Source organism: Balaenoptera physalus, assembly GCF_965194825.1.
Source record: "Balaenoptera physalus genome assembly, chromosome: 9".
NCBI lineage: Eukaryota > Metazoa > Chordata > Mammalia > Artiodactyla > Balaenopteridae > Balaenoptera > Balaenoptera physalus.
The window spans coordinates 99797-122281 of NC_138888.1; the positions used below are offsets into that span (position 1 = coordinate 99797).

Below are 22485 nucleotides of genomic sequence, written 5' to 3' on the forward strand. Positions count from 1 at the left end.
ATCCCTCTGCGGCCGAGGCGGCGGTCGGGGGCGTCGCAGCTTGCAGCCCCGCCTTCCAATCGCTTCACCCAGAGGGAGGCCCAGGCACGCTCCCCCTGCGCCCATGCTGTCGGCTGGAGGGGTGGACGTGGTCGTCCAGCTCGTCCTGGAGTCTCCTCAGCTCAGAAACACTGTGACTTGTGACACTGGTGTGGTGCCAGCACAAGGGCAGGGGGACACCGTCCGCCGGAGAGAGGGGCCTGGCGTGTCCGTGGCGGGTCGGTCGGTGGAAGGGTCGCCTGTCCCATGTCCCCAGATAAGAGCCAGAGGTGGGCTCACTTTTCTTTATCACGTGTCACGTCTGCATGGGGGGCTTGGGGGAAAACTTCAGAGGAGGAAGCCTGGGCCGGGAGAGCAGCGCGGGGGGACCAGAGGGAACCCTTCTGCCCAAGGCCCCCGCACCGAGGGCGGAGCGTGAGGCCCTGGGGGGTGAGAGGCGTCGCCCTCGGGCGATTCAGCGGCTGGCCCGGCCAGGTGTTGGGTCCCGGCACCCGGGTGGGTAAGCCTGGAGCCTGGGTGGGGCATGACCCACCGTCCCTCTAACCAGGTCCTCGTCAGCAGGTGAGAGCCGGCAGGACAGAGCTTTTCAGCCGTTAGGGGTTCCGGCCGCTGGGTCGGGCAGGAGCTCTGAGTCCCCCGGAACAGGCTCCCGTGGGTCAGGCAGAGGCCTCCGGTCGAGAAGGGGGCATATGGACCACAGAGCAGCCGCGGATGTTGGGGCCTGGTCCCCAGCTCCGAGAAGGAAGGTGGCCCCCGGGATGTTCTGTGCTGTCACCACTCTGCTCACGAGGGGGACCAGGCCTCCTGAACGAGGATCCCCAGGAAACTTACACACAAATTCAGGTTTGAGCAGCATGAGGTACCTCTTAACCGGGGCCTTCCTGCCTCCTAGGGGCCCGTGCGCCTTCAGTGAGCCCTGGAGTTGAAGCTGGATGTCAGCAGTGAGCCTGGTTCCCCAAGTCTGGTTCCCGGGCCAGGGGCACGTGCAGCTCCTCAGAAATGTTAGAAATGCAGGTTCCTGTGCCCTCCCGGTCCTGAACTCTGGGTGGTTCTGGCCATAAAGTCTGAGATCCACTCAGTCTGCTACAGGGGCCTGAGGAAATGTGGCCGAAGGGGCTGGTTCAGTGGTCAGCGAGCACCTGACCCAACGTCTGGGTCACACGTAACAGCCACTCCAAGTGCAGGCGCATATCCGGTCTCATTTAAAGAAAGCAGATTCCTGTGTCTGTGGGCCAGAGCCAGAGCCCCGCCCCCTCGGGGCTGGGGCAAATCTCTGTTCCGTTCCTCATTCACCAGAAAAGTGGAGGACCCACCCGGGTCCCCAGAGGACCCACGGATGGCAGTGCCGACACTGCCCCAGAGGGACACCAGGGCGGGTGGGACGGCACCCCCGGTCGGAGGTGAGGAAGGTGTGCCTGGCCGTGCCCTCCTCTGTCCTCTCGCGCACGAGCAGAGCTGGGTGGTGACGAGCCAGCCCCACCGCCCTCTCTGCCGCTCCCCAACCCAGGGCCGCATGGCTCCCTCTCAGAAGAGGGCAGGGACGCTGCCTCCCCCAAAGTCACTGGGACTCCTTCGGCAGGGGGGTCGCGGCGGCCCAGAGAGCTCCAGCTCTGCCTGAGTTGAGCGGGGGAGAGGCGAGGTGGTGGCCGGCTGAGCAGTGACCCCACCCCTGCCTGGGAAACTGCAAGCGGACACTCCACAAACCCCCGCTGAGTCAGGTAAGGCCACTTCTCCTGGCGGGAAGAGGAGAAAGAAGAGCTGGCTGGTCTTGCATGGGCAGCAGCTGCTGAGAGATTTAATACACACACACACACACACACACACACACACACACACACTGTAGACCCAGATGAGGCAACACCGCACCGTTCTCGCCAGGAGGGCGAGGCCACTGCGGATCTGCCGGGACAGAGGATTTAGAGGTGCCTGCTGGCAAAGCGATCACCCGAGTATCCCATCCACAGACTGTCAGGTTCTGCGGTGAAACACGGGCTTTGGACACAAACACAGCAACGGCACTGCCGCCTGGGTCCCAGGCAGATGGGGCTGCACATCTGTGGCCCCCAGGCCCCACCTCCTCCTGCCCTGCCCCCATCCCCACTGCTGAGGAACCCACGGGGTGGGCGCGGCACATCCGCTGAGAAGCAAGAACCATGGCTCAAGGGTGACTCCCAGTGACATCGAGCTTTGGGCCCACCCCTCGGGGGTCCCACCGGGGTGGGGGGGGGAAGGGAGGAAAGCAGCGACTGTTCAGACCTCCCGTGTGCTGGGAACTGCATGCCAGTCCTTACATGATACCCAGTGTTGTCCTGCTTTCCGAGCTGAGGGAACTGAGGCTCAGAGAGGGTAAGTAACTTGCTAAAAGTCACACAGCCAGTCTCCCAACCACCTTGGCCACATGGCCCCAGCTCCTCATGCCGGCCACAGTTTCTTATGGAAATCAGGGTTGGCTTGTGCCTTGCTGGGGCCCTGGGAAAAAACAGGACTGGCTCAGAGAACCATGTGTGGGGCTGGGGACGTGCTGCAGGGAGTGTTTGTGATGGGAACCCCAGCCCCTCCCATCTTCTCCGCCTCCTCTGCAGTCCACCCGACGTGGGGCTGAGGGGGTCTCCTGGCCCCCGGCACAAAGAGCAGCCGACAGGACCGCTGGGCGAGTGGCTGAGGCCACCTACAGTCAGTGCAGGGTCTCTGTGTGCTCAGCAAAGACGCTTACAGAGAAGCAGCTGTCTCATTTAGCCCCGAGATGTAAAGTACCCGTCATCACAATCGCACAGCCAAAACAGAACAGCTACCTCTGTGGGCAAAACTAAAACTGAGCTGGGCCATCAGACCTGGCTTTGCGGCCCGACTACATGTAGAGGCCGCGGCCACAGCTTCTATAAACCAGACGCTGTTCTCCCCACAAGAAACAGGCACAGAGGGAAGACGTCAACGAGGCTCCTTTGGGAGACTGGTTTCCCACCTGTTACAGACACTCCAGAATGAAAAAGGCTCTTCGGCTGCTGTGCAAACCCTAGTTTCTTCTCAGATCCGTGGGAACAGCTGGAAACTGGAGCCGGGCTCCGGGGGGAGATGGTCAGCTCGGGGAGGACAGCGTCTGGACAGTGGGCAGGTGCCGCAGAGCTACAGACCCCGGACAAGGGGACAGCCTCCTGCCAGCCTGGTCGAGCCCCCGAGCTGGGCCCACCTGGTGCCAGCCTGTATCTGGCATGGGACTCGCGTCCCCGGGAGAGGGGCAGGTTCACAGACTTGGAGACCTCAACCTTAAACCCGGGTCCCTAGTTCCAAGGCTCTTCAATTCTGTTCACCTTGAGTTTAGCCCACAGCATACATATGTCCAGCTTCCTCGTCTTTTCCCGGTGACTTCGTCCCATGCGATCACTGCTTCGTTCGTGTGACATGGGTTGTGTGGGGAGAAGGGGTCCGTCCTCAGGGCGGAAAGGCAGGGCTCCAGCTCTCCGTGGGGTCAAAGTCCCTCGGCTCCACTGACCTCCAGGAGCAAGGGTCCTGCTCAGACAGCCCTAAGAGTTTGAATAAGTGATCAGAAAAGGCAGTTCCAGCGTTTCTGTGCCTTTTCAATTTGTAAATGTTTCTGAATTGCAGTGTTTTCTCTCCAAATTAACCCACAGGGAGAAAAGCCTCGCCCAGACACAGGCTGAGATGTAAATAAGGAGGAGACTTGAACGCACCTCGTGGTTTCAATGAACACCCAGCTGGTGGCTCCTCGGCCCCTGTGGATGGGCCCCCCCAAGCCCAGGCTGCTCCAGGCCCTGGTGAGGTCTCCCACGACAGTGCGGGTACGGGCGTGAGGGGCAGGGTCTCTGGAGAGACAAGGGCCCTCAGGATGGCCTGTGACCTGCAGGGACTTGGGCCCCATGACTCGGGGCTCACAAAGCCACCGAGGGTTCTGGGGGTCATACCTGTCCCAAGCCAGCCCTTCACGTCGGGGTCCTAACGGGAACGACGGTGTCCACGGGTCCGAGTCTCAGGTGAGGATTTTGGTGGCCACAATGCTGGGCTCCGAGCTCCGCTCTGCAGGGCCAGCGCTCAGCGGGCAGGTGACATGCAACAGCACCTGTGGCTGAGGGTGGATCCACGGGCAACATGGCCACGAATAACCACACGTGTCACTGCACACACGTGTGCCTGTACCTGTGGAACACATTCACGGAAATAAGAGTTCTGATGGACACGCCAAACCTTCGTCCCTTGAGAAGGGAGGGATTTCGTATTGCCTGCTCAGCCTGACCCAAGTGGAACATGGTCGCTCGGGGAGTTTTATGAGAAAAGCTGGACATCTTTTCATTTAAGGGCGACTTCTACTTCCTTCTTGTGAGCTGTCTGTCACGTCCTTTGCCTCCTTTTCCTCATTGACCTATTGGTCTCTTTATTATTGACTTAAATAACAAAGAAACTCCTCTTTCTGATATGAGTTACAAATATTTTTTACAGCTTATCTTTATCTTCTGACTGGCTTATGGTGATGGTTTAGTTCCATGCATTTTTATTCTTATGTCATCTTTTTGTTCATATCATTATGGCTTCTGGGTTTTGTGCTATATTTAGGCCTTCCATACAACATGAAAAACCCTCCTGTGGTTTCTTTCAGTACACGTCTGTTTCTCTTCTTTAGCATTTAGATAATTGATCTGTCTGGAATTAACTCTGATGAAGTATAGGGCCAGCTTTATACTTTTCCAAGATGTTTGTCTACATAACATCACTACAGGAAAATCATGTTCCCCCAGCGATTTAAACACTTTTATCATAAATTACCTGTATTTTGGGTCTGTTTCTGGACTTCCTAATTATCCATTTGCCAGTAACATAGAGTTTAAAATATAACTTCAAAATGTGTTTTAATATCTGATAGAACTAATTCCTCTATTATTTGTTTTTTCTCTTAGATTTGTCCTATTTTTATTTTTTCACACAAGTTTAGATTTAACCTGTCTAGTTAAAGAGTTAACATTTTAGTTGGGGTTGCACTATGTGTACAGACTAACTTTGCAGAAACTGGCATCTTTACGATACGCCCTCTAACCCAAGTGCACGCGTGCTGGCCCGTCCCAGCGTGTGCGTTCCCCAGAGGTGCTGTACAGTTTGCTTGCTGTAGAACTTTCATATTTCTTCCTAACCGCATTGTTATATAGTTTATCTTTTTTTTGATGCTGTGATAAATGAAGCCTTTTCTTCTATCATATCTCCTAGTGGTTCTTGTTTCCCGACAGGAAGCCTGCTGATTACTTTGCCAAATTCTCTTGTATTTTTGTACATATTTTTCAGCTGCTTCTCTAGGGTTTTCCAGATATACAATGAAATAACCTGTAAGTAATCATCACTTTATCTCATCCTTTCCCATTTTTGTACTTTCTTTCTCTTGACTAAACTGCATGGGCCAGAACCACCAAAACTGTGTGAAGGGGCTGTGGGATTGTGAGGGTCTGTCTTCTTCCCAGTGTTTCCAGGGTTCCCCAGGATGTGAGCTTTCAGGCTGAGACAGCACTGATAATGTTAAAGACGTATTCATCAATTTCTGTTTTATCAGGAGCATTTTAAAAGCTGAGAGTGGATGTTGAATTTCATCCAATGTTTGTCAGCATCTATAGAGACATTTTTATCTTTTGCTCTACGAGATGGTGGCTTATATCAAAAGACCTAGTATTGACCCATTCTTACTTCACTGGAATAAAAACACTTAGTCCCTTATTAGTATATAATCTTTTTAACACACTGCTGGATTCTGTTCGCTAATTACTTACTTAGGATTTTCACACTTGCTTATACATTAGTTGATAGTTTTCGTTTTTGCTGATCTCTTTGGTGTCAATGTTATGTTTGCTTTCTTTCTACATTTGCGATGGCTTAATGTTGGAACAGACAGGGTAAATGGCACAGAGGGAAATCAGTATTTTCCACCCTTTACCCAAGTAACCTGGAAATGGGTCTTTTATGTGCATCTGTTGGAAATTAAAAGATACTTGAGATATTATGAAGAAATTCCTATTTCAAAAAGCCGTTGAGATAATAAAGTCTAATAGGAGTTTTGCTTTCGGTAAAATTCCAAGTTTGACTTGCTCTTAAGGCCATTTGGTGCCCAGCAATGTTTGCTGGTTAATTTGGAAGCTGAAGGCCAGATTTTAATTTTATTTAAATAACACTATTTTATGCTCACAAGTGCAATGGTGAACAGCCAGGAAAATGTAACTTAATAAGCAGCCAAGCACCTGCTTTCTTGTTTCTAGGAAGCAAGGAGGACCTGCCTGCGGTCGAGCACTGGGTGGGTGACTGGAGATTGAAGGAAGCCTGGCAGGAGGTGGCTGGGGGGCCCGGCTGGGGGCCCGGCTAGCGTGCAGACGGTTAACTCCGGTGGGCAGTGCGATGCGGAAGGCTGAGGGCTACTGCCGAGCTTGGGGGGCCGTGCTGATGAAGTGACCGCGGGGACCAAGACCCTCCTGGTGACACGCAGCCCCTGGGTCTGAGGGAAGTCACGTCCTAGAGCCACAAATGAACCTTCACAGCAGATTTTGTGAAATTCTGGGGGTGCTGCAGCCATGGCAGCCGGGGGCTCTGTGCAGGGCGGGCATCTCAGGAGAGGCTTGGGTGGGTGAGTCTGGCCCCGAAGGGCTGACTCTGCCCCAGAAGTGGCTTCCTATACCGCATGGAATCGCTCGGGTCCCTGGCTTCCCAGTGACTCCCTGGAGACCATGAGATGCCTCAGGTCTTGCCTGGGCATCCACTCCTGCCCAAGCCCAGGGTCTGGCTGACAAAGCGCTGAGGGGGCCCCAGAAACCCTGGAGTAGGTCCTGTGCTGCCCTCCTGCCTGGTCCCAGCTCTGGGTGGTTCCACCAACTTGGAGAATACGGAGGGCGGCCTGGTGCCCTTGTTTCTGGGAGGAACTGCCATGCTCTGCCCTCTCCTGATAAACCTGGGGGTGGGCCCTGCATGTGCAGCTCACCGGCCTGTGAGGCCTCCTCGTGCAGGTCTGCGTGGTGCCCGGTGGAAGCGCCTCGGACACACGCGCCCGTCCTGACCGAGAGAAGCAGCCCAAGGTCACAGCCAGACCTGGGAGCTGGTCTCCCCGACAAGAACCAGTGGGAGAAACAGAATCTACTTTGTATCCCTCAGTTCTCAAAAAAGCAAGTAACTGTAAGCAGACGGGGCACGGGGTCCCTGGAGGAAGAACCAGGCACGGCTTTCTTGACGTAAGAAGCCATTTTTGGCGTGATCTGAACCTGGACACAGTCCGAGCTATTCTGCTTGCCTTTGAACAGGTCTCAGCAGTCAATGACCTTAATGGAGGTGGGGAACGCAGGAACAAAGGAAAAGCACTCAAGAAGCAATAGATCAGCGATAAGACAGAGTCCCAGCTCCTCCCCAAGGGACGTACACCACAGTCCGAGTTATTCTGCAGGAACTAGGGACGTACACCGCAGTCCGAGCTATTCTGCGGGAACTAGGGACGTACGCCGCAGCCCGAGCTATTCTGCGGGAACTAGGGACGTACGCCGCAGCCCGAGCTATTCTGCGGGAACTAGGGACGTACGCCGCAGCCCGAGCTATTCTGCGGGAACTAGGGACGTACGCCGCAGCCCGAGCTATTCTGCGGGAACTAGGGACGTACGCCGCAGCCCGAGCTATTCTGCGGGAACTAGGGACGTACGCCGCAGCCCGAGCTATTCTGCGGGAACTAGGGACGTACGCCGCAGCCCGAGCTATTCTGAGGGAACTAGGGACGTACGCCGCAGCCCGAGCTATTCTGCAGTAACTAAGTCCCCCACCCAGGAGGACGAAGAGTGGTGCTGCTGGCCCTCCCAACTTCAGTCAACTAAAGCTCGGGCTGTGTCCACCTTTGCCCAATTCTGTGTTGAATTCTCTTCTGCTCAAGCCCCCTCATGAAGATGCAGGTACCCTAAGCTTAAAACATCCCCAATATTGCTGCTTTGGGAAATATCCCTGGCGCTCTCCTTACTTGCTACAAGTAATAAATCCTTCCTTCTCCCGCGCTGGGCTTGGTTGTGTCTTCTGGCTTGACGCTCACCAAGAGGGGAACCCAGTTTTGGGGTAACATAGCAAAGGTCTGGCTTTGCCCTAGACCCCTCCTAGCCCCCCACTGGGGGGCTCCAGTCTCACCACCTGACACCTCGGTGGAGAGGAGGCTGTGACCGGCCCGCTCCCTTCAGCAGTTCTCAACCCCAGTCGGAAACACGGACTCTCTAGGAGGCTCTGCAGCTGCGCCCCCTGCAAGGAGCCCCCTGGTGCTGCCGGGAGGGGCGTGGATCCCACAACAGGGCCCACAAAACGGTCCTGCTAACAGCTGACGAAAGCCCACCCATCTGTCCCATTAAACCAGCTCCCCAAGCTGCGTGGGTGGACAGACGTTCCCTGGCCGAGGGACAGTGTCCCAGCCAGCTGGAGCTCTCCCGTGCGGGCAGAGACTCAGCCCTCAGACACCAGCCTGAAATTTGGGGAAGGGTCCATTCTGGAGCCAGGCGCCAGGTGAACAGAAATCCACGGCCACCCAGCTCTCAGACTGGCCAGCTCTACTTCCAACCGTACGTGCTCCGAAGTGGGGGGAGAGGGCCAGGCCAGAGGTGGAGGGAACACTGAGGGAGGGGCTGGAGGGCCGGGAGGAAGGAAGACGCGACCCCTCCCCAGCCCCATTCCAGAGCACAGATAAAAGTGAAATCTGACCAGGGAGTGTTTGTGTTGCCACGGTAACAGGGACACTTCAGCAACTCGGAGCAGATGGTCAGTGAGCGACAGGCAGCATGTGCCCCGTAAGCCCCGCCGCGGGCACAGATGGAGGGTGGGCAGGGCGCTCGCCCGGTCCCCTGACGTCTCCTTCCCTGCCCTCCCCCTTGTGCTGCGTCACGGAGATTAGCGCGCGTGTGTGCAGCTGGGCTTCAGTCAGCCGAGTGGGACGCGGACGACCAGGGGCCCAGAGGCTGGTGAGCAGCCCTGCCAGCCCTGGGCTGTGCCTGTGGCTTTTACAGGAGCAGCACACTTCCCTGTGGGGTGGAGGAGAATTAAACATCTCCTTCAGCGTCTTCAGGGACGGGGTGGGGCAGAGACAGGTCCTCGTGGGGACTTTGGGGACTCAAGGGCGGGAAGCATGTGGTCACGCTGCCTGGCCACTGGCCAGTGTGTGACCCTGCGATTCTGCGTCTTGTGCTGTTTGTAAATATTCACCGCATTTGGTTTGACCCCCTTTGTGGGAGGTTTAAGCATCAGCCTCCAGCCCGGCCGACGGGAGAAGACCCCTGCACATGCCACACTTTCCTCTGTTCTAGTTGCATTTGAACGTGTCCTGTGGCCCCTATAAGTCGGACATTCCCTTTTCCTCGGGCTGCCCGACTCGGAATGAGCTTTGTATGGACAGGACGAGAGTAAATTCCTATCTGGACCCTGGGGACAGAGTCTCCCACACAAATGTCACGTCAGTACTCCCCGCTGTCCCCAGGCTCCCACACCTCCATCCACGCCTCCTCCAGGCTGTCCTGCATTAGCTTTTGGCCATCTTGTTTCTGATGCTTTTTTTAATGCATTACATTCTAACCCGTATCTCTTCCCACTTTCCCTTTCCAGAGGTGCTGAAGTTGTCCTTTCAGGGAAAACAACACAAAAACAGTTTTGTTGCCAATGATGAAATCTGAAATTTCAAGCAGAAATTAGAGTTGGGAGCCCTGTGTGAGCCACAGCCGCCGGAGGGCGTGCACATGGAAGAGCTCTCAGATGGGGCTGCGGGCGACAGCAGCAAGGGTGACTCTCGTACAAGGAAACATGCCAGCGTTTGGAAGGCCGCAGAACTCAGAGCGCCAGTATTTTCCACATGACCAAGCAGGGTACACAACTGTGCGCCCAGAGTGCAGGGCAGACCAAGGCCCGTCACACACGCTGGGCCGGAGTTACTGAAGCGCTTTCAGATTCCACGGCAGTTGCCTTCAGAGAACTCCTGCCTGTGGCGTTTGGGAGGACTTCCAGGAAGCCTGTCCACACGTCTCTGAAAGGCCACCAAAGGCCTCCTGCTCTCGAGCCACAGGCCTGGGGCTGGTCCTCCTTTTCCCTCAGACGAATGGCGCACTGCTGCAGACGGTCCGCTGTCTTTCCTAAAACTGGACACGAAATGGATTTGCAAAAGTGCAAAAGAATGCTGCTCTTCTCACTAATTTGGGGGAAATGTTATTTTTAAATGAATTAATAAATACACATTTAAGGTTTTTTATCATTTTTAATTTTCAATGCAGTAACCTAGAGTCCTCAATAGTTTCTAGGTATAAAAGGGGTCTAAGACCAGTAAGAACGAGAACTGTTCCTAAGAGGATGAAAAGCACATTTTCTACGGTCTCTGTGTACTTGCTAGGGCCCACCAAAGCCTGGGAGTCTACTGTGATGATCTGCTGCTCCTCTATGAAAGAGAAACCCTTCAGTATCCAACATAACAAGGTGATTTTCCTGACATCTGTCCACACAAGCTCAGAAATATTCAGTTTGACAATCAGCTCATTATAATGTGCTGTGAACGTTTTTATGAGGGCCAGGGACTGAACGTCGCTACATACCATCCGGGATTAAAACGATTTTAATCCAGCTTTAAGACTTGGAAAGGTCCAACTGTTGGAAGGAAATATGCTGAAACCCAGAATATCAGAAAAGAGCAAAGGAAGAGGAGGATTTCTAAGGTGGGGGGGAAAGAGCATGACTCTTTGGGAAAACCTTTTCAGAAAGAAATAAAATTCTGTAACCTTAAATTGGTGACTCATGCTGAGTCATGATTCCTTCAGCCACTGCAATACTGTCTTCTCAGAAGTGGATTGCTCTGAGACCAACGCCAAAGGTATGAGACAATTTCCTCCTTTCGAGTTGACTGCATCCCCCTCACCCGGGCACACGGTGACCTGTCACTGCCCTGCTGCCTGGGACAGGAAGGCTGGGGTGACACCAGATGTGTATCAGCGGCTCAGACTATTTCAATAACTCTTCACACGTGACAGGCTTTTATCTTGGCCTGGATCCGAAGTTAAGGGCTGTGGCTTGAACATTCGATTCAACAGACAGGCTGGTGGCTTAATTTAATCGAATTATCTGCTTTTCCTGAATTTTAACAGCTACATGGATCAAGAAAAGGGAGAGTATATCTCAGGCCATTTTATACAAACTTATGAGTTAGCTGCTAACGCAAAGGACTGACAGGCTGGAGAGGCTGAATCAAACCACAAAACAGATCTTGGACAGTGTTTTACTCTTGGTGCCAGATTTGCCTCAAAGAAAATGGGTTTAGGAGACGACGAAACTGTAAAACAGCCAGCGAGAAAACCTACAGCCCATCGAACCTTCCTGGAAGAGGTTTCCCCCGGATGCTCAGCTTTACTAACATTCAGTGGCTCTAGTGGAGACAAGTGTCCAGGTGTGAAGCCGTGACCAGTGGGCCTCGCTCCCTCCTGCCCTCCAGTCACTGCCTGCCGAACCCCCTTGCCCTCCAGCTCTGACCTCCGGGCAGAGGTGGGCGCTGACCTGGGTGCCCGCGGGGGCCTGGTCGTCGGCACCAGCACACGTTTCCCCCGCAACTCCCTGCGTGTCCTGTGGGCGCTGACCTGGCTCCCCAGGAGAGAGGCTTTCCGGGAAAACCACAGAGATGCGAAGACCAGTCTGGTTTGGAGAGGCTGCTGCTTCTCCTTCTTTTTAGTTCAGAAAACTTGCCGAAAAGAGAAGGCTGAAGTCAACTTCAGTTTTTACCCAACCTCTAATAAAGCCGGCTTCCGCCACCCACCTTCTCATTCAGAACGGTGACCACCCTGCAGACCCGCGCTGCTTCCGCACAAGGCGGGCTCGGTTGGGCCGGGGGCAGTGAGGGGAGGCACGAGCCGTGGCCTTCGGTGCCACCGGAGACCGTGAACGAGTAGCTTTTCTAACCACACAGGACCTCGACGCGAGGGAATGTTTGCCAGCTGTTGGCTGGTTCACCTCCGTGGATGGGGTCTCACCGTCAGTCTGCAGAGCCGGCTCCAGCCCTTCTTAACGCTTCACAAGGAGCTCCCAGAACATCTGGGAGACGGGAGCCACGGAAGAAGCCACGAGTCAGCTTCTGCTACACTAACAGGGAGGCAGCCGGCTCGGCCACGGGTTACATTGGCATCAAACAGGAGGAAGTTATGAGCATCAGGCCCTGCGGGGCCCCCCGAACGCAGCACCTGCGCGCAGGCCGGGTCCCCTCTCCCCGCACGGAACTGCGGCTTCCCCAGAGCACGGCATTCAGGGTCCCTCTTTCCACCAAGGGACGCAGTTCGTGGTCTGACAACATCATGGTCCGCAAGCCTGCTCTTCCCCAAGCCGGCAGGACAGTGGGGTGAGGAATTCACTGGGCACTAAGCCAGGCCGACACTGAAGACCGGCGAGGATGTCCAGTCACCTGTGTGTCGCCAGCCGAAGCTTCAACACCACGTACAAAACACAGACCCGCCTCACACATGTGCTTCGTTTCCCTTTTGCAAAAATTTTTTTTCTTTTTTGTGAGTCAGGAGATAGTGGTGCCTGCTTATTTCTTTTTCTTCCTAAGTTGTGGCAGGTGCCTGAAAGAGCTTGAAATTTTAAACAAGAAGTTCAAAGGATGGAAAAAAATGAACATAACCAAATTCTGGGTGTTGAAACCTGAAACAAAAATCAGATTTATAAAATCCAACTAATTAGTAATTGAGAAAAGTACACTTTGTCTCAGACGAAAACAGCGTCCCTGCCGTGCTGTGCTCCTCCACGGGACCACACACACGTTGCTGCTGCAGAAGTTCCCACAGCACAGTTCAGGCAGGAGCCCTCCTGAAACCCGGTCCCCCAGAAGCTCTACCAGTTCGAGGGAGCAGCGAAGGGGGGACTCCCAGCCTGGTACCGAGGGGCGCGAGGCACAGGAAGGACCCACCGCACCACAGCTGCAGGGGTGGGTGGGCGCCCGGGGCAGGGTCCCCAAGCCCCGCTCCCCTCAAGGCTCTGCTCCCCCTTGCGCCGCCACCGCAGGCCCTGCAGGAGGCTCAGCCGCCACTGTCCCGGCGAAGCCCTCCTCCAGCACAGGCTACGGCAGCCCACGGAGAGCTACTGGGGCTGTGATGCTGGCAGTATCTGCGTCATAATTTAGCTTCCTTTCATCTACATCACGTCTTAGACTGAAGGCTGTGTTAAGGAAGCGCTGTGAGCATAAGGAACCTAATGCGAGTCGGCACGAATTTAAGTAACATGAGAAGAGCAACAAATCAGCACAGAAATCACTTCTTTCCTTTTAGGGAGTACGTGTGACTTACACTTGAAGATGAGGACACCAGGGCCACAAAGTAGGAGGAGGCCAGGCAGAGCCAGGACCAGACCGTGCTGTCGCCACGGTAACCTCGTGGGAGTCGTCTGCTACCTACGAGGCCTGGGTTAGAGCCCCAAGGCCTTTCCAGCTCTAGAACTTTAACTACAGGTCCAAATGAAAAACAGAAGCAAAGAAGTCAGTCATGTTTTCTCATTAGTAACAGACTAATCATTTATATTTGGCATAAACCACAAACTAGTATCACAGATCACCGTTATGACATGAAGAGAGATGGCAAACCCAACCAGACCATCGGTACAGCTGCAGGTTTCCCTGTGGGCCTTGTGGCTAGTGCTGAGGAACAGAGCACATGGAGTGCGGCCCTGGTGCCCCCCTCCCGGATGGGTCACGGCTTTTCCCCTGGTTCTTGCATGTGTCTCCTTTAATGATGAGGTCTGGCTAATTCCTAGGAGCAAAATGGTCACCACAAACCAGTCATTTCCACTCACCAGTGGAAAACTCTTAACTCCTGACAAAATGGCCTTTCTGACAAATTTAAACAAGGAATCAAAACCTAAAAGCTGTACCATGGACACATCAATGCATTTTACAAGGATCCTTGTATGTCAGAGGCCTGGGCCCACCACTGTGAGAAAGTAACTTTCTGCGAAATCGTGTTTTGAACTCAAGGACAGCTACGTGAAGACACGTGTGTGCGCCAGGCTGTGTGCAAACGAAGCAGGAGCTGCAGCCACGCGCTCGGGACTCACATCGAGGCCTCTGCTGTGCGGCCGACCCGAGGACTCCTGCAGCGCGGCCGAGTTCTCCACTCCCTGTTCTCTCCCACGAGCGTCTCTGCATTTACACTCACTGTTAGGGCGATACTTGTATTCGGGGTGAAGCTGCAGTGGTGGTTCTGGGAGACATGTCGCAGGCGGTTTTCCGTGAGCGTCTTCAGCTCCGCCTTGTCTTCCTGGCTCCCTTCTCTACCTGCTGCCTGTGAAATGCACAAGGGGAAGGGAGTTTAAAACACACACCACGTCCCATGTACGTCTTGGACTGGGTGCCAGTAATGTGTGAAACAGTGTATTTTATGATGTGTCTTGACTGTAGATAAGCCAGAGGCACTATGTTCAATGTCCAAGTTTTAAAACAATTCTCTCTCCAACGGTGACAGGGTTCTGTCCCACCCAGCAGGCAGGCATTGGCTGGACTGCGAGAACACAAGTGACTGCGTGAGTCTCCGTGGCAACCGCATCTTCTGAGCCAGCCCGCTCTCCCTGCCGGGACAGGACAGCCTCCTAAGCTGGAGGGCCTGGGTGGGCGGGGGGTGAGCGGGCAAGGAGGGGTGTGTCAGCTGCAGTTCCCTCCACAGGGAGCACCACACCTGAGGCCGTGTGTGTCGGCATGGGTGCGGTGCTGCCTGGACGTGGAGGAGGGTCTAGGAGAAGCTGAAGGACCCCCTGCCCCTGGGGCGCCCCCTCGCTGAGTGTGGCCCTGGAGGCCCACGATGGGTCTCCTGATCTGACGTCACCAACCATGTGCTTCTTCCGTGTGACCCCTGCTGTCCTCAGGGCTCAACATCATCCTTATTTTGTGGGTCACTCCTGCCTCGGTGATGCTGGAAGGTGCCAGCCCCTCTCCTCTGAAACGCTCCTCCCCGCGACCCAGGGCACTTGCACCCAACTCCTCCTGCCCCCTCCGGCAGCTCTCCCTCAACCTCCCCTTTCTCCGTGGTCTGTGGGTGCTGGTGCCCCAGGTGCTATTCCTAGTTCTCTACAAATGTGCTCGCCGTGTGTGCCTGCATCTGTGTGCGTGTGTGGCATCGGCGTCTCAAGGGCAACACACCCACAGGTTACTGCTGTTCTCCCCATGCTTCCAAGTCAACGGTACTGAAATCTTAACCCAACACAAGTCAGAAACCTGGGGGTTATTCCAAGGCCCCTCACCCTGCTTCCAAAGGTCACGCAGAGCTTCAGATTTTCTCAACTACATCATCCCTTCTGTGCCTCCAGAAGAAAACTAGAGGTCTTTGCTCTAAGGAAAGTGACCAACCCGAGGTAAGAGAGCGAAGGAGTCCAGTGTCAGGGCTTCCATGAGGGTCCCATGACTGAGGAGATGGCGGGCGGAAGCCCCGCCAGGCACAGACTTCCAATCCCCTTTTTAATGCCTGACTCTTCAACAAGAGCGGACACTCAAGAATCACCTGGCATCTGAGAAAAAAAAAACTAAAGTAAAAACAGAAACCAAAACAAACATACAGAAAAAGAAACTTGGAAGGACAGTCTATGAAGGAAGAGAAACAAAATAAAACAAACCTACAGGTGTAATTAATCTCAGATGTGAGAGAAAACGTGCAGTCTTGACACAAAGAAGAAAATGTGATAAAAATTAAGTATGCTGAGCTCTCAGAATTTAAAAACAGCAAAATTAAAACATTAATAGAAAGGATGGAAAATAAAGTTTAGGAAATTTCCCACAAAGTAGAGTAAAAAGACAAAAAGATATTAGGAGGAAAATATAAGATAATTATAGGACTCAGAATACAGTGTCTAACCTCTGAGACAAATAGCTGAGAGCAGAGAAAATGAAAGGAAGAAATCATCACAGAATCATTTGAGAAAAGTTTTCCGGATCTGAAAGACGTGAATTAGCTTCATGTCACCGTCCACTCGGCAGGTGGGGCGCGCTGGAGATGGGCTGGCTTCCCCCACCGCTCTGAGCAGGGGCTCCTTGGAAGCTCTTGCTGGTGGTCAGGTGTGTGCCAAGAAGCTGGGCTGGGTGCTGGACCTCCCCGACTTGGGGCCCATCAGGATGGCCAGGCCTAAGGCCTTTCCTTAGAAGCTCACCCACACCGACCTCCTTAGAGAGTGAAGGACACACCTTCCTCACCACAGGCCAGAGACAGACCCAGTGTGTAGAGGTTGTTAAATTAATTAAACAAAGAGGCCATCAGACTGACTTGGCTCCAAGGCCTTAGCAGCCTAAGTAAGCAAACCGAAACTGTAACCCTGAAATGCCTTGAAATGAAGGAATCAAAACCTAAGGACAACCCATCACAAGCAGCCAGAGAGGCTACGAGCTCCAGCCAGTCAGAGAGCTCCCGGCCTTGCTTCGCCTCTCTCTGGACAAGGTTCCCCTCAGCTCTTACTGGTGACGCCTCCAAACAGATTCTGCTTTGGTGCAGCCCAATTTGAATTGATTTTTTTCCTCAAATAAACTCTTAAAAATTTAATATGCTTTAGTTTGTCTTTTAACAAAGTGAAAGAGAGTTAAGTTAGCAAAGAAAAGACATGGAAAGTTGAAGCAAATGCGGCAAAATCTTGATAATGAAGAATCTGGAACATCCGTTCTGAAGCTGAAGCTTCCATTACTGCAAAACAATGGAAAGAATGGCACCTGCTAACCAGGGCATAAAGGTGGATGAAAAGAGGGAGGTGAAGAGCTGAGGACAGGCTGCGGGCCGTGGAGGGAACGGAGGATGTAACCGAGTCACTCACGAAGGAGGCAGACGCCTTCACACCCAGCTTCCTTCCTCTGAAAACCTCGGAGACGGAAACAAAACCTCAGCAGCGCGTGAACGGCACTTTAGAAGCTTGAGAGCAGCCTCCACAATAAAGCTGAAGGTCAGAGGTGACCTGATGCCGTCACACCGCTGTCTGTTGAGGCCAGTTTTAGCTGCCAGACACGTCTTCCTATTTCTTTGTATGCCTTGTGATTTTCCGTTGAAAACTGGACATGTACACCTTATACCGCGGCACTTCTGGAAATCAGCTCCTCCTCATCTCCTGGTGTTTGCTGTTTGCTGTTGCCGTCTCTGTGCTGGGGACCAGCCTCAGGGGGACACGTAAGGCCTGCTCGCATCTCTTCTGAGCCTGCACCCTTCCCTGGCCATGTGTGGAGGCTTTCTAAATTCCCCTGCATATATGCTTGCTTTTGAATGCCCTAACCCTTAAACGTCTGGCTTCCAAAAGAGCACAAAGGGAAACAAGAGGAAACAAAAGCCCCCAGGGGTTGCCCCTTTAAACACTGAGGGGTTGAGACAGTGGCGGCCAGCGCCTGTCCCTCAGCAATCAAGAAGCCTGGTGTGTGGCCCAGGACCTCACTGCCCGGCCCGGCTCCAGCAAGCTGCGCTAGGCACGTGGGCACGGCTCTCTGCCGAGGGCCTGGAGGATGGGCAGCCAGAAGGGATGGATGGAAATTAATCACAACTAACCAGCCAAGCCTCCCCGGGAAGCTGCAAGCCTTCAGACTCCAGAGTTCCAGAACAGCTCCTTCCGACAGGTTCTGCCAGCACAGCTGCTGTCTAGGTAGATGGACCCTGGAGCCTCCTACTCCACCATCTTCCCTGACATCACTCTCTTCCCATCAATTTTTGAATGTAGCACTTTTATTATTATTTCTAAAAGTAATTTTGATTTTGATTTCCTCAGTAAAAATTTAGAACGGTGGATTAATTTCCAAGTGGGAAGATTTCTGCTTTTTATCCTTCTGTTGTTGATTTCTTAAGTTATTTTCTTATGGACAGAAAATATGTCTTATGTGATTTCTGCTTTTCACTAAATTGGTTGAGATTTACTTTGGAACCTGTAATACCCAGTTAGATTTTTTAACTGTCCATTTATTTTTGAAAATAATATAAATAAAGAGGGCATATATTGTTCTGTATATTTCTATTACAGTAAACTTGTTAATGAAGTTACTCAAATGTATATCATACCTTTGTCTACCTGATCTGTTTATCTCTGAGAGAGAGATGTATTAAATATACTCTTATTGGGTCTATTTCTCCTTGTATGTTGCTTATAATTTTGATTTATATCAGGTGCATAAAGGGTATGACAGATTTTCCTCTATCATTTTCTTTCTTCCCCCCTTTCTTTCTTTCCTCTAGAGTGTACCCCTACATTTTACAAACATACGTAAACTTACATTTTTCTAAAAACAGCTAGATTTATTCAAAACCTATTCTCTAAGCAAGATAAAAAATTTAATCTGCCTTTACTTTTCACCTTTTTTTAAAAAAAATAAATTTATTTATTTATTTGTTTATTTATTTTTGGCTGTGTTGGGTCTTCGTTGCTGGGCGTGGGCTTTCTCTAGCTGTGGCGAGCTGGGGCTACTCTTCATTGCGGAGCGGGGGCTACTCTTCATTGCGGTGCGTAGGCTTCTCATTGCGGTGGCTTCTCTTGTTGCGGAGCACAGGCTCTAGGTGCATGGGCTTCAGCAGTTGTGGGATGCGGGCTCAGTAGCTGTGGCGCACGGGCTCAGCTGCTCTGCGGCATGTGGGAATCTTCCCAGACCAGGGCTCAAACCCATGTCCCTTGCATTGGCAGGCTGATTCTTAACCACTGCGCCACCAGGGAAGCCCCTATTTTTCATCTTATGCCCCAGAAACACTCATAACTTTCCTTATAATACCCTGAGATTTTAGTCTCCAATTGTTTTTGCTTTTTTATTTTTTACAGTTAATAATTATAGAGCAATAACTATACATTTTACTGGTTTTTTTGTTCAACACTTTCTTATATCCCATGCATTCCTGTTAGCTGAAGTGCTCATTTTGCTAGAGCATATCCACTTTCTTTTGGAAAAGATCTGTTGGTCAAAATTTTACAATTCCTGAAAGTGTATTAATTTTTTGCTCTGATGCTACAATGCTAATTTGGCTGACTATAGGAGTCTGGGCTCAAAATTATTTTTCTCCAAAGGAAAGCAAAGAAATGACATGATTGCTGGAGAGAAAGTAGATTACAAAGGGTTTCTGCAAAATGGGAGGAATAACCAGGGGGTGTAGCGGATGCTTCGGGAGCCGGGCGGTGGGGAGAGGCTGTGGCGGAGCAATGCCGCTGACCAGGTGACAGGGACTTGAGGGCACAGCTGAAGAGAATCGTGGGCAGCTCAGCCACAGGAGGAAACGAAAAAGCAGATATTCCCTCTGTTATTCTGGATTTGTCTATTTCTCCTGGCATTTGCTTATACAATTTAAATTTGATAATGCGTTGATGCTTGAAAGAGGGCAAATGTGGCTGTAGGAATGTACAGAAAGCAGAGTTGTCGGCTGTGACTGAGGTCGGGGAGAGTGCTGGAAAACTAAGCAGGGAGGAGAGGTGAAACGTGTGACGGTGGGACAGAGTGGAGGCTGACTTCCCTGAGGTCGGCGAGCGTGAGTGTAAGGTGGGGCTGGTAAGGTTGACTGTGGGTTTTTCTCTAGCCACAATACAAATGCAAAGGATTGGATTTAACCGAAGTTTGCAGTTTTACCACATAAACATAGTAAAATGAGAGAGGCAAAGCAGTCAAGAATAGATACAAGAAAGTCACTTTGATTACTGACCATGGAACGTAAACAGGGAGGGGACACAGCAGAGAAGGAACGTGAGGACCAGTGAAGGAGGCTGGACCAGTGGACTGGGGTCCTGATCTGACCAAAGGACCACCCAGATCTAGAGGCAGGGAGCTGTGTGGCTGGCAGTGGGTGTTTAAAACTGAAGTTATTTTTTTAGTGACCACAGAAGGGACCCAGAGCAGACTTCTCTCCTTCCCCTGAACTCTCTGAGGCACTGGAACTTTGTACCACCAGAGGCCTCTTGTGCCTGTCTGCCTCCTCAGAGAGTCCAGATAAATTGGGGAGATTGGTTCAAGATGGTGGAATAGAAGGAGGTGCACTTACTCCCTCTTGCGAGAGCACCAGAATCACAACTAACTGCTGAACAATCATCGACAGGAAGACACTGGAACTCACCAAAAAAGATACCCCACATCCAAAGACAAAGGAGAAGCCGCAATGAGGTGGTAGGAGGGGCGCAATCACAATAAAATCAAATCCCGTAACTGCTGGGTGGGTGACTCACAAACTGGAGAACACTTACACCCAGAAGTCCACCCGCTGGAGTGAAGGTTCTGAGCCCCACGTCAGGCTTCCCAACCTGGGGGTCTGGCAACGGGAGGAGGAATTCCTAGGGAATCAGACTTTGAAGGCTAGCGGGATTTGACTGCAGGACTTCGACAGGACTGGGGGAAACAGAGACTCCACTCTTGGAGGGCACACACAAAGTAGTGTGCACACTGGGACCCAGGGGAAGGAGCAGTGACCCCATAGGCAACTGAACCAGACCTACCTGCTAGTGTCGGAGGGTCTCCTGCAGAGGAGGGGGGTGGCTGTGGCTCACCACGGGGACAAGGACACTGGCAGCAGAAGTTCTGGGAAGTACTCCTTGGCGTGAGCCCTCCCAGAGTCGCCATTAGCCCCACCAAAGAGCCTGGTAGGCTCCAGTGTTGGGTCGCCTCAGGCCAAACAACCAACAGGGAGGGAACCTGGCCCCATCCATCAGCAGACAAGCGAATTAAAGTTTTACTGAGCTCTGCCCACCAGAGCAACACCCAGCTCTAGCCACGACGAGTCCCTCCCATCAGGAAACTTGCACAAGCCTCTTAGATAGCCTCATCTACCAGAGGGCAGACAGCAGAAGCAAGAAGAACTACAATTCTGCAGCCTGTGGAACGAAAACCACATTCACAGAAAGACAGACAAAATGAAAAGGCAGAGGACTATGTACCAGATGGAGGAACAAGATAAAACCCCAGAAAAACAACTAAATGAAGTGGAGATAGGCAACCTTCCAGAAAAAGAATTCAGAACAATGATAGTGAAGATGATGCAGGACCTCAGAAAAAGAATGGAGGCAAAGATCGAGACGATGCAAGAAATGTTTAACAAAGACCTAGAAGAATTAAAGAACAAACACCTAGAAGAATTAAAGAACAAACAAATAGAGATGAACAATACAACAACTGAAATGAAAAATACACTAGAAGGAATCAACAGCAGAATGACTGAGGCAGAAGAACGGATAAGAGACCTGGAAGACAGAATGGTGGAATTAACTACCGTAGAACAGATTAAAGAAAAAAGAATGAAAAGAAATGAAGACAGCTTAAGAGACTTCTGGGACAACATTAAACGCAGCAACATTCGCATTACAGGGGTCCCAGAAGGAGAAGAGAGAGAGAAAGGACCCGAGAAAATATATGAAGAGATGATAGTCAAAAACTTCCCTAACATGGGAAAGGAAACAGCCACCCAAGTCCAGGAAGCACTGAGAGTTGCAGGCAGGAAAAACCCAAGGAGAAACACGCCAAGACACATAGTAATCAAATTGACAAAAATTAAAGACAAAGAAAAACTATTAAAAGCAACAAGGGATAAATGACAAATAACATACAAGGGAACTCCCATAAGGTTAACAGCTGATTCCTCAGCAGAAACTCTACAAGCTGGAAGGGAGTGACACAATATATTTAAATGATGAAAGGAAGAACCTACAACCAAGATTACTCTACCTGGCAAGGATCTCATTCAGATTCGACGGAGAAATCAAAAACTTTACAGACAAGCAAAAGCTAAGAGAATTCAGCACCACCAAACCAGCTCTACAACAAATGCTGAAGGAACTTCTCTAAGTGGGAAACACAAGAGAAGAAAAGGACCTACAAAAACAAACCCAAAACAATTAAGAAAATGGAAATAGGAACATATATATTGATAATTACCTTAAACGTGAATGGATTAAATGCTCCAACCAAAAGACACAAGCTTGCTGAATGGATATAAAAACAACACCCATATATATGCTGTCTACAAGAGACTCACTTCAGACCTAGGGACACATACAGACTGAAAGTTAGGGGATGGAAAAAGATATTCCATGCAAATGGAAATCAAAAGAAAGTGGAGTGGCAATACTCATATCAGATAACATAGACTTTAAAATAAAGAATGTTACAAGAGACGAGGAAGAACACTACATAATGATCAAGGGATCAATCCAAGAAGAAGATATAACAATTATAAATATATATGCACCCAACATAGGAGCACCTCAATACATAAGGCAAATGCTAACAGCTATAAAAGAGGAAATCGACAGTAACACAATAATAGTGGGGGACTTTAACACCTCACTTACACCAATGGACAGATCATCCAGACAGAAAATTAATAAGGAAACACAAGCTTTAAATGACACAACAGGCCAGATAGATTTAATTGATATTTATAGGACATTCCATCCGAAAACAGCAGATTACACTTTCTTCTCAAGTGCACACGGAACATTCTCCAGGACAGATCACATCTTGGGTCACAAATCAAGCCTTGGTAA

General features: G+C 51.6%; 1 protein-coding gene across 5 annotated transcripts in view; it reads right to left on the reverse strand.

Annotated features, from left to right (window-relative positions):
• Positions 1-13526: 13526 nt before the first annotated feature.
• Positions 13527-22485, reverse strand: part of FAM120B (family with sequence similarity 120 member B) — an 85036-nt gene continuing 76077 nt past the window's right edge. For all 5 annotated transcript variants that reach the window (XM_082475757.1, XM_082475758.1, XM_082475756.1 and 2 more), the window contains one exon: positions 13527-14318. Coding sequence is in view for 1 of the 5 variants with exons in the window: in XM_082475758.1 (XP_082331884.1) it covers positions 14308-14318 (11 nt within the window). In the remaining 4 variants the exon portion in view is untranslated. The remainder of the gene's footprint in view (positions 14319-22485) is intronic.